The 12,526-nt window shown below is 40.6% G+C and overlaps 2 protein-coding genes across 2 annotated transcripts; both read right to left on the bottom strand.

Annotated features, from left to right (window-relative positions):
• Positions 1–1,053: 1,053 nt before the first annotated feature.
• Positions 1,054–6,857, bottom strand: chic1 (cysteine-rich hydrophobic domain 1). The gene is made up of 6 exons (XM_086302762.1): positions 6,666–6,857; positions 5,166–5,220; positions 4,073–4,228; positions 3,788–3,844; positions 3,288–3,347; positions 1,054–2,482 (listed from the first exon to the last, which is right to left on the bottom strand). Exons 1-6 carry the CDS (start codon positions 6,809–6,811, stop codon positions 2,432–2,434), a joined length of 525 nt encoding a protein of 174 aa, XP_086158888.1. The 5' UTR covers positions 6,812–6,857; the 3' UTR covers positions 1,054–2,431.
• A 1,341-nt stretch (positions 6,858–8,198) lies between these two features.
• cdx4 (caudal type homeobox 4) lies at positions 8,199–11,371 on the bottom strand. The gene is made up of 3 exons (XM_086262230.1): positions 10,936–11,371; positions 9,412–9,557; positions 8,199–8,563 (listed from the first exon to the last, which is right to left on the bottom strand). The coding sequence occupies exons 1-3, from the start codon at positions 11,369–11,371 to the stop codon at positions 8,330–8,332; spliced, it is 816 nt and encodes a 271-aa protein (XP_086118356.1). The 3' UTR covers positions 8,199–8,329.
• Positions 11,372–12,526: the final 1,155 nt, after the last annotated feature.

The raw sequence follows: 12,526 nt of genomic DNA, 5'->3' as shown, positions 1-12,526 counted from the left end.
GTTTTCACACTTTTCCACGCTGTCAGATTCCACCGGTGGAGTTGAGCATGACTTGCTTTTCGCAAGTTTATTGCCGCTCGTCATCCACGACTTCCGCTGAACTTGTAGCGCTACTTTGAAGTTTGTTTTTCGCGCTACTTGTACGGCACTATGTTGCCTGGCGGATGGACATGTGACCAACATACCACTCTTGAACCCCGATACTGTGTGTCTGATCACATGCCCTTCCGCCAGGCAACGTAGTGCCGTACAACAGCGGAACAAACAAAACAAATCGTCTTATGATATGACAAAAATCATGGATAATCCATAGAAAAGCCGCACCTGACTAAAAGCCGCAGGGTTCAAAGCTTGTGCAAAAAGTAGCGGCTTATAGCCCGACAATTACGGTGCTAGTTTTATTTCTGTCTATATTGTGAAGGTTAAATAAGTTTTAAATATATATACATTGCCATTAAAAGCCTGATGTTTTAATCCCCCAAAACCTAAATGTATCAGTATATTTACCACACAGGGAATCTACTGTCAGACTGTAGCATGTCCCCAAGTTTCTCATAATTTAAAAAGGCTTTTTAGGATGCCATATGTTGCAATACAATTGATATTTCTACTTCACACTACTGCAGCAGTAAAAGGTTACTGAACACTTCCTCGAGCTAAACCAGGAGAGGCTGTGAATGTGAAAACAAAAAGCACAGAGGACCATAAAACCCTCCACCCCAAAGTGAAGCCTACCACTACAGTACTTGTTGTGGTCAGGTACAGTAGAAACTGTATGTTCGGCTTGCTGCCTGCTGGTCCGTGTCATTAGGAAGCAGCAGTACGTTATGGTAACAGCATTCCTGAGTTGTATATATGTTGAGTAATTGCAGGCTGTCTTGTTAAAGTTAACGATTCACCACCTTGTTAAACATGACAAACAGCCACATTTTTCATCGCGGGGCAGCAGGCTGTGGTCAAAGTGCATCAGCCAAGGTCAGTCACAACCTGCTTCTACCAACATGACACACCACAGGTTTCATAAGGGGGAAAAAAGAAGGAAGTGGCAACAAATTAAATTCAAAATCGACAATTTATTTTCTCTCCATTGGGATTAGGTCACCATGATAAACACTTACAAAACAAAATGTAACAGGGACAATACTGGGAGCAGTAAACTCTCCTTTGTACAGGAGAACAGATTTCAACCTGCACTTCTCTGTGGTTTTCAACTATACCAGAGGCACTCTAATACAATGCAATGCAGCAATCTTTTGACTAAGATTCTGAAAAACAAAACCAACACTTGAAAGGATGAGTGAAACAAAGAAACCATCAGCTCAACACATCAGGATCTGTAGAAGCATGTGCTTCCTAACACTTCAGGAGGACCAAACACAGCACAGGGAAAAGTACAAAACTACAAAATTAATACAAAGTTAGCGGGGGTGGGAGAGAAATGAGTGGAAGTGCAGAGTTCAAATTCAAATCTTCCAATCATCTCCATCTTTAACGGATGACCAATCACTGAATGTCATCTTAATTGGCAAAAACCGCATGGTAACATGCACTGCTGTTGTCACCGGAAGAAAACTCAGGATCCACTCCAGTCTGAAATCCTGAACTTCATGTGCAACAATCAGTCCCAACTCTGGCATCAGGTACATAGTCACTATATGGCTTACAAGATAAACAGGTCCATATAAACTAGAAAGGTACGTAGACATCTTTCATAATCAAAACTATTGTACAGCAATATATTGGCAAAAAAACTAAAGAGCTAAGTAACTTTATGTAAACAATGGTATACCACTGTACAGCTTATTCTAACATGGTATTTACAGGTCAAGTTCTTACTAGCTAGTTCCCATGTACAGAGGGTTCTTGTAAGGACAAAACACGGGGTGATGACGTACACTGTACGTTAGGCAATCTCAACCATCCCATCTACCTGCAAAGAACTGGATTAAAAGAGGGGAAACCCAACAAACAGCATCTGAGCCTACAGACTTGTTGAATTACCCAAAGCCTTCCTCCTCCTGTTACATGTAGTTTCTATTTTTTTAAATCATACATAAGGCAAGGATAGTTACGGAGGTGGAGGCATCACATTCTTTGCGAGGGATTAGTGATTTAATAGATGGGATACAGGCTGATGGTTCTTTGGGGTAAATGCACTTTTTGAGAGTATCACTTGTTTTGTTTTTTCTCACATGTAACAAAAACACATCAGAGTGCAACAAAGGGAACATGTGTAGTTCTGTCGGGAAATGTGCAAAATCTGCTCTAAAGCAAAGTGACAGTGTTGCAAATTTTAATGTACAAGGTACTGGGAGATTTACAGGGTCGTCACGAGACACAGCGGCGCAGACCCTTTTTTCCAACATACTGTATATACAAGGCACTAAGGATAAGATTCAAGGGCCACTCATCCAGTCTGGCAACGGCCTCGTCAGTCTGGTCGGAATATAGGATATTTGGGTAGGAATTCTATAAGAATCACCTGAAGAGAGGAAAAACACAATTTTGCAAGGTTAAAATCCAACTGTTTTCACCAGAGCACAAACATTACTAGTTACTTAACTAATCTCTTTATTACACAGACAAAGACAAAGTAATCAAAAGTTTAAGTTTAAGTAAGAGATTTGAGTTTCTCTGGATTTCTCTGAAAATCAGCTGCGGGATCACTCACATACATGCGGCCTAGCAAATCATTTAAAATCAGCGGGGGTTGGTTACATAGGAAGAAAAACCTGTCAAAGCAATGACGACCAGCAGCACCACAAACAACACACGCCACCTCTCTAAAACTGTTTCAACAGTAACTACACATCACAACCTTCATGAAGGGAGGATTTATAACACAATGAATGTATTTGGCTGCATTTAATTTCGCCAAGTTACTACATAAACAGACAGACTTTATACGTCATATATTTTTCTTGACTTTTATATTTACATTTAGTTGGAGCTGGAAAGGTGGTACTAAAAACCAAATAATTCCTCATTTATTAAGTACAAACTTTCTTTTTTACTTTGAAAGGTTTCTACAAATTCACAATTAAATATCAGTTCATTCTAGCAAAGCACTAGAAAATGAGTCATTATTAAATAATCTGCAAATAACACTTATATATTTATATAACATTTCACTTCCCTTTTTGGTCCTTTGTCATAGAAACTGCTCATCCTTGTTTCCTGGACTGTTTTTTTTATTAATCCATTTTACCGAAAAACAGTTGAGCAGCTAAAAATGATCTGCAGATTGATCAGTAAAGGGCATAGTTGAGAAATCCATGCCTACTTACATATTCCATCATATTACTGCTTTCACATTTTCTTTTACTGAGCTTCCAGTGCAGCCCCAGCTGATGAAAGAAAAAGAAAAAAGACAGATACAATGAATGGACATCTCCCTCACTCTCAAACAGACACAAAGACACACACACAAATGCACAAACAAAGGAAATCTTCTCTTCAGTGTCAGGGGAATTCGAGAGAAGGACTGTCTGGTCTCGCTGGGGTCAAACTGTGGCCAGACACCCTGAAGAGCTTCCTTTATACCTTTGCACGGCTACTAGCTATAATTTGTTGCTGCGAGACAAAACAAAATTAACATGGACTTTTACTGCTGACCTCACGGTCCTTTCAGGCACTGCGTACCAGATTGCACCAGATCTGACTGGCGGGTTAAAACTTACACAACAGATTAATGATGTTTATCCATCACGATGATACTCATCTTACACACACTGACACAGACCAATTAAGCACTTTTACTCAGGTGCACTGTAGCCATCCTCCTTACCTTATGGTATAGTCGGTTATTTTCCCACTCTAACAGCTTCTGAATAGACCGCCTCGTCTTCGGGAACAGACCACAGAGGGGAAAAAAGGGCATGCCCGTTAATTCAAACAAAAATACACATTACTCAGTTTAACACGTGAACAGGTAACAGTTATTATTATTGAACGCAAGTTGTTATTACCGTCTACACTTAGACCAATTGCTATAACAGCCCCTGAGTAATCAGCACTGATGTAAGGGAGAGTTAAACTGTCCAACTCGTGTCACAGGAGATTTGAGACTTACTCTCTTGTTGAGGCAGATAACGGGCCATAGGCTGCAGCCTACTGTACAGCAACAACACAGGCAGCCACAAAGAAGCCACTTCACATTCACAGGTAAGTTCTTCTTCAAACAAGCATTCACCCTGCTGATGCTGGTTTTGAATTCCTCTGGTGCTACCTAAAGAAAAAGGGACAGGACACGTAGTGAAATGAACATGGGAACTTCTCAGAAAACAAGGAAGTTGGATAATTCAATTGTTTCTTGGTCATGTTGACTTGAAAAGATTTCTCAATGCATAAGAAACCTGTGCACAAGGATCAAAGAGCTTTAGAAAACCAAACAGGTAGATATTTGCAGATGTTGTCCAGAGATGAGATCTAAATACATTCCCCCAACTTGCTAACCAGGCTTTGGACTGTTCAAGGCAAGGAGGGACTCAAAGGAGAGATAAGCTCAGTGCCTGTGGCAGCGCCGGCCAAACAACTTGAATGGATGCTCATTCCTCTCTGAGCCTGTACGCCATAAAACAGGGGTCGTAATCTTTTATGACAGGATGCAAAGGTCTCTTTGCAAACAGCCAAAGACCATAGAATAAAGCCCAGCAGGGCCTGATCTGCACCCTTCAATCATCATAATTGTGACCTCATCCATCACATGTCACCCTGGGTCACAATACCGAAGGTACTTTTTATTGCCCCACACTTCCCTCGGCCTGCTCTTACCCCTGCAGCCTTTTTGTGTTTCTGCGTCTGACCCAGGAAGCTTTCCTTTCTTGTCTACGGCAGAGTCTTCATTTCATTATTTTATCACCTGGTGCTGGACCCTCCGAAACACTGGGCGCCAACTGAGCACCATAGCCAGCTTACTCATTTACAGAGTTGGACAGCAGCTCCTTTTCTATGCAGTGTGGTACGCTACTTATAATGAATTTCCATCAGATCAAAACCCCTCACGGAAGGCTGAATGGGGAGGACTGGGGAAGTTAGGGCTGTAAAAAGCCCAAAAGAACTAAGGAATCACTGCAGCTTTAATTGCTCAATTCTTCCCACTTGGATTTGAACAGAAAGCAGTCTGCAAGACTGAAGTGCAAGAAAAACTTAAAAAGCAACTGTACCTTTCCCGTGAGAACAGAGGGAAATTCTGTGTCAAATCTGTTGCTCAGTCCAAACCTGAAAAAAACAAAACAAAACAGAGCAGATATGTCAAAAACAAACACTCAATAACAACAAAAATTAATCTAAAGCTAAAATATATTAGCTGCTCCTTATTTAACACTATTTACCTATTTTAATTATAACTTTATGACAGAAAAAAGGACAACATTAAACTAAAAATGTCAGCAAAGACTGTTTCCTATTTCTGTATGGTGTATAGGCCCACTGTAGAGAGATCATGCTGCACTCACATGGGTTAAAGACAGTCTTGACTTTTGTGTCAGTGTCTCTTGACAGGCTTAAGCAAAAGCATAAATTTTATCTACTGTTTTTAAAACAGTAGATAAAATGCACTTATATGTCACCATGTACACATGTTGACCAACACTGCAGAACTGGGTAATAAGATGGCCTTCATCAATGGTGGGTATTTTTTATATCGATCTGCTGTTTCAGTTCTTCAGTGGATAAAGTAACCCTTGTTAAGACAAGGATTTCATTAATTCTCTCCCTGGCTCAAAAAGATGGAATATCTGAATCAGATTGTCACCACTGGAATCAGCCAAACTGCTATTTTAAACATTAATAATTGAGAATCAGTGCAGCTTCACTTGGAGGTTACTTTATTTCTTGATGTAAAGAAGGATGAAAGAGCCACATCCATGGGATTCTGCATGATTGCTAGTCCATTGATTAAATAACTGTCAGCAAGTCCTTGTATTTACTTGATATTTGGCATGCAATCAGAACCTAAAAATCTGATAACAGCCTTATCAGTACCCGAGGATGACTACTTGAGTCTGAAAAAGTTCTGCAGAATAAAATCAGCAGGGTGCAGCAATCCTCTAGCAGCAACAGCACCCTTCCAAACAGCTGATTATGTTTTCAAATTTGGGCTTTTTTCTGTCGTAGTTATTCTTAATAGCATCCACGTGTCAAGTTGAAGAAAGCTTCCAGCTTGGCCTCGGCATCAGCTCATAAGGTGAAGGATGAAGATGAAGGGTGGATCTGATAGCGATGACAGTGACAAACATCATCTTATTAAGTCCCTCTGAAGGTTGGACGTGCCTCGGGCTCTATCCCCCATTAATCAACATGATAAAGTGCAAAGGTCTCCATCATATATAGGCAGTTAAGGGACAAACAATTATGAAAACTACAGTAACCATTGCGAATTAGCCCACGACAGGTAATGTAATGCGAGTCAAAACACAAGGATGAGGACTTGTAGCTAAAAGAGCATCTCACGTAAACTTGACCAACGTTAACAACGGCTGCGCCTGCCAAGTTTTAGGTTGCCATGCTGACATAAAGTCGTTAACGTGGGTTTACGGGGAAACAGCTATACCCTCGACCAAACATATGGCTAACTGTTTTGATTTCCGTTAGCTCGCAGGCTAGCCTCAGCTAAACAGGCGATACCGGAAACAGAAAGAAAGCACAAACGTGGCTCCACTTACACCGTGATGTGCCCGGCCCCTCGCATAACCACGGGCTCCGGACAGTATCTGGGCAAGTGCTCCTCGCTCACTACGTGCTCATCCTCTTCGTCTTCTAACTCATAAATGGTATCAAAGTCCGCCATGTTGGGTAGTAAGACGCTCATGACGTCTACGGCGGGGCCGCGCACGGACGCACGAGGCCACGCGCGCGAGAGAGCCACACAGTGTGCATAGAGGAGAAGAAACCATCGCCCAGCTGAGTCCTGAAGGACCAGGCCTGGTATTAGACCGGAAAAATACATGTATTTAATAATCCACGGTAATATTTGTGTATGTGCAGGTGTGTGCATGAGTGTATACAAGGAGGATGGGGGTTATTGTTATTACTCTTATTATTAGCTGTTAATTTTTGTCCCATCCCCAATTTGATCATTAATGAAGTATAGATAATTCACATATCCCCAATATTCCCCAGTTCTATTTTTTTTTTCTTTCCCCCCACTTGCTCTTGTTCTTGTATGTATTCTGTGCCTTGGCCCGTCTCGAAATGTATTTTTCCAATGGGAGAATATGTCAGAATAAAAGTTTCATATTCGGGGATAATCAATGAACTTCCTCATTTCAGACATATGCAGAGGGTCAAAGTCAGGAACACCCCGTAATAAGCCACATGTCAGCTACAGAGGCTTGAACTACTCACTTTAAATGACAATAACCTGCTTTGCTGACCTTTTCCAGACAAATGAAACTGCACCCTAACATAGGCTTAAATCTACAATGTGAACCGGTCCAAATGGATCAGGAAATTAAAAATCCCATTTAACTCTTTTGTATCTGATGCTTTTGTATACATTTACATGTATTCTTTTAGCCACATACTGAAAGGCCAAGCTTTGCATGTAGGCCACTCAAACTCTTTGTTTATTGCAAGGCTACCGACTCTTTTCATGTTTACACTTGTCAAATCTTTTAAAATTCCAAATTAAAAGTAGATGCATTGAAATGACGCAAAATTATGCATCAAAGGGGAAAAAAGCCTCACGGATGATGTCCCTGGCTTTTTAGAACTTCTTGCAGTTAAATTTTAAATAAAAGGCCATGCTGAGATGATAATTCCCTGGTTGATATACCAGTGAACAGGCCTGGTTAGGTTTTTATTCTGTGAATCCCAGATGCACAACAATTCAGAAATAAAGAAATTGACAGATCTACTGCAAAACACCTTTTATTTACATTTTCAAAGTTGCCATTAGACGACCTCTCTACCCGTACCATCTGTTTGATTGATTCACAAAACTGTGCTTGAAAGCGTAAACGATTTGTCCAGTTAGATTTAGCTTCACGAGGTCCAGTGTAATACTTCAATGGCATGTCCCTGATTTCTCACGTTATCCACAAACACATGCACGTCATACCAAATACAAAAAAAGATAAGCTATTTATATCTTATTAACTCACAAACGTTTTAAAACAGTTTAAAAATACTTCGATTTTCTCCCCCCCATTTCGTTAAAACTATTCTATAAAAACTAATATTTGAAGAGCCTCCAGCGTTTCCTTGCTTTAAAGCAGCTGTTTATCCGCAGCTTTGTGCTTCAGGACTTGGGTTCAGATCCTCTGGCTTCCTGTCAAGTGTCCTGTGAGTGCCCACTTATGTGTGATCGTCCTCAGGGCGAGCTGTTCTACTGAGTCACAGTCACTTGCTGTATATTCCTGATAGAGGGCAAGGTGTTCATTCCCTGAGGAGGGTACATAGAGCCGTGGATGTCCGTGGGACTGAGAGACCCCGGAACCGGCAGAGGGCTGACTGAACCCGGGTCACTGTGCACAGACCCGCTGCTGCCGTCGGACTGACCCATCTTTTTCTTGATCAACTTTCTCTCTTTAGCTCTGCGGTTCTGAAACCATATTTTCACCTGAGGAGACGCAAAAAGAAAGAAAGAAAAAATTATTTGATGAATATTTTCCTGTTCATATAATTTGATAATTAACATACAAAGCAAATAACGTGTACATCAACAGGTCCACAAAATAGGCCTGAAAAGCAAGTATATATAACCCAATTGCTTTTTCATTTTATTCTCTATTTTATAAAATTAAATTAAATAAAAACACCCAATTAGAAACCTTTTCCCCGAGTCTGGGCGTTCCCTATTTTTTCTCTATTTTGTCCACTGGCATAATGAAAAATAAAATAAAATAAAATCCAGGTCTGTAAAAATAGGCCTTGAAAGGAAATAAATAACAAATAATTTGTTGTTGCATTTCTCGTATTTTTTATTTATTTATCTTTTTAGTAAGGCATTACTCTGACATTTTTTATTCTCTGAATTATTTATTGTCATACAAAATTAACAAAATTACATTAAAATGTTGAATATTTACTAAATTAAGCATTTAATAGAATAATTTCAAACAGAAATGTGAAAATGTATAATACAAAGCGTAATTAAATCACCGAAATAACTACAAATAATTTATGTTTCCAATCATAAATTATTTGCAGACCCTCCCTGTCCAATAATGAATTTATGCGGCTGTAATATAAATACAGGCACAATTTATTGCCTGACAATACTGACCTACTTTTGTGGTTAGAAGCACATGTAAACATACAGCTTATTTTACGTATTTATATATTTTATGCCATGTGATAATTCTTTCATATAGAAATTACTATATAGGTATATTTATATGATATTAATTGTCGTTTCTTTAATCAATAAAAGGACAGAAAATAAAACAGTAATTAATAGAGACCAACCTGTCTTTCCGACAGACCGAGGTTGACAGCCAGCTCAGATTTCCTTCTGATGGTGATGTATCTGTTGAAATGAAACTCCTTCTCCAGCTCCAATCTCTGATGGTCTGTGTACACTACCCTGTACTTCTCCTTCGTCCTTGTCTTACCTGTGAAGGTGAAAAAACAAAAAACACATAGTCATGAAGAGGTTGTCTGCCCGTTTTTAGGATCATCTGCTTGTAGCCAAGTGGTTGAACTGGAAGGTTTCCCCCCCGGAGCAGGCTGCATGCCAGGACCGGTCTATCGACGCATAGCATCTTTATAAGCTGCGTCTTCAATACACATGTCTCTGTCTTTTCAACAGATACGCAGTTACAGCTTTTTGATCTTGCTTTGATGACAGCTGTAGTGCGCTGAATTTCAAAGAACGACGAGTCAGTTCCTCCACGAGACACGGGAAAGACATCTGAAGAACCCGTGGGTTCAACTCAGTTCATTCTGCGTAAATATCCAAATTACTGTCTGAATGTGGGCTATTGCTATTTGAAATGGCTTTACACTTTCCCAGGTACAAATGGGTGTGTCATCGGTCTTATGGAGGAGTGAAAAAAAAAACAACTAAAGGAAACCAGTAAACTCACCATGAATTCGGCTAAAAGATTTAAACTGATGTCTGGATATTATTAAAAAAAAAAAACACTCCTATATGGCATGGATAAAATAGCTCTACTGTAAACCAAATACATTCAATCTGAAATGCATAAAATCCACATTCTTTTGTGAACGTGTAAGTACTCTGCGTTTGAGATATTAGCTGTGAAAAACGTCACTCTTTTCCGGCAATATAACTCTTGGGAAAGGAAGGGAGGTTGGCGCATATCAAAGCGAAGAGGTGCTGAAAGAAAAAGGGACACTGCCTGGATATGACGGATAACACCAAACACTGTAACAGAGAGGCCGACCTTGCATCTCCTGCAGTAATGACATTTACATCACAACTGGGCCTGGCGCCGATTCCTTGCACCTTTTAAAATTTCTTCCATGGGAATAGAGCAGCCAGAGCTGCTGGGCTCAGGTCTGGGATTAGAATGTCAGGCCCATCCTAACATCATGTATATCAAAGTTAAGACATGGAAACGGTTTGTGGATACATTTGATGCCATTGGTAATTAACAGAGTTTCCACAGAAGCCAAATAAATTATGACCTTATAAGTAGCCTATTTAAGATTTAACGAGGTTTTATATTCATAACAGTTTAAATTTAAGCAACCTGCAAAATGCACTGTCACAGGACCGGAGTTTCCTTCTGCTCGTTCAACTTCTTTTCAGTGGTTTTTTCAATTTTCCGGTTGTACCCTTTCCATCAGTGTGGAGTTTGGTGTGTTTCGATGGAACTTGTTTGATTTTACACATTATTTTAAATGACATGACCTGTGCGTAAATGGACGCAGAAACTAAGCCGCGCAAAAAACTAATTTCTGCTGCACAACCAGCTTCTCTATTCCTTAAATACACAGAACAGCATTTTGGCACAATGGTCTCACCTGTAGACGACGATTGCGCAGTTTTGCTCATCCATTGGTATGAATTACGCCTTTCCCTGCCAGGAGAAAGTTGTGCAACATTAACGTTGTCCGGTGGCGGTTGTAATACCGCAGATCCCGGAGGATGCATATGTGCGTACTCGTTTGAACAGTAAGGAACCTGTCCAGGAGATGAGTTATTCATGGGCGTAGGAATAGTATTAGGGGGTCCCAAACTATAAGCACCCCAGTCCTCTCGAGGGGCGCTATATGAAGGCCCCCAGCTCCCCGTAGACTGTGGGTGCGTATCCATGTTTGGCACATGATGGTATCCAGTAAAGTCGGGGTACTGTGGTGTTGAAACAAAATTCTGTGGAGGCAGATTGATGCTTGATCTTCTTACAGGCCCTTGGTGATACATGCCGCTTTCTTTATCCAGTAGGTATCCAACATACATGATTTGGTGAAAAACCTTTAATATATCAAAACAGCTGAGGGGTTATGTTGCCTATTTTAAGGCGACATTGTCTCCCTGTAGCTGTTTAAAAAGCAATCCTTGTGGTTTATAGTCCAAATCGGTTCCCAGAGAGAAATGCAAAGTAGTTCCAGCCTGTCTCCAGCCTCACATGCTGTGGCTCTGTTGACAAGAGACCAAAGGTACACTAAGGCCTGCCTGACATCAGCCAACTCCTCAACTCTTGTAGATTTGCATCCAAATGAGAGCGAGCTGTCCCCTTGCGCCTGTCCTGTAGCGCGTCATCACAGGACAGTGGGCCTATCCTGGACATGAGTTCCTCACACCGTGAATAAATTAGCACCAGGGCCTATCAGCTGCACATGCTGCAATAAACCGAGGCAACACGTTCACAAATGCATTCATTCAAAAGGCCTATGCGTAATTGCGCACATTTCTCACATTTGTTGCAAGAATTAATTTTCTATTGGCAACTGAGCAATTGCCTACATTAAAATGCAGTAACGATGCCAACATTTCTAGAGTTTCATCTTATAATTACGCAACGTTTAGATCGAATTTAGATTTCAAAGCTGCAGGGATTCAGCAGTTTCCAACCACGCTTCACACGTAAACCCCGAATTATTTGTCAAGATATTCACTTGCAAACGAGGTGCAAAGTATGAGACTTTATTTCTTTAAGCAAGTAGTATTCCGTGTTCACACCTCAAGGTCGCACTTCACAGCTAATTCCGGTTACAAGGAAACTCCTGCAACCCCCTCCATGACAAACAGCGGCCTGCGACACATGAGTCAACGCTGTCCCCTCAAACTGCTCTGCATACATTTTTCTGTAAGTTTGCTTAATGTTAGTGTGTCAATGAATCGATTAAAAAAAGCCCATTTGTATAACTCAGATCTCTATAAAATCCCATATCATAGATTAATGGACAGGAAATAGTAACAAATGTAGCAAAGTGGACGCGGGTTTATGGAGGCAAGCAGCAGTTCAGACGTGACGTGTGCACACACACGTCTGAACTGCTGCTTGCCTTCTGTTGCCTGATTAAATTCGTCGCTCAGGAATTTAATCAGCGCAGAAACATAACTGGGGGTGAAAATCTCATCTGGTTAATGGTGAGAAAATACTACTGAGTG

Source organism: Aulonocara sp. 'chitande type north' Nkhata Bay, linkage group LG2, assembly GCF_057382095.1.
Source record: "Aulonocara sp. 'chitande type north' Nkhata Bay isolate Kocher_YH1m ecotype deep benthic linkage group LG2, A_spYH_male_GT1.1, whole genome shotgun sequence".
NCBI lineage: Eukaryota > Metazoa > Chordata > Actinopteri > Cichliformes > Cichlidae > Aulonocara > Aulonocara sp. 'chitande type north' Nkhata Bay.
The sequence above is the reverse complement of the archived record's forward strand: the minus strand, read 5'-3'. Positions and strand labels throughout refer to the sequence as shown.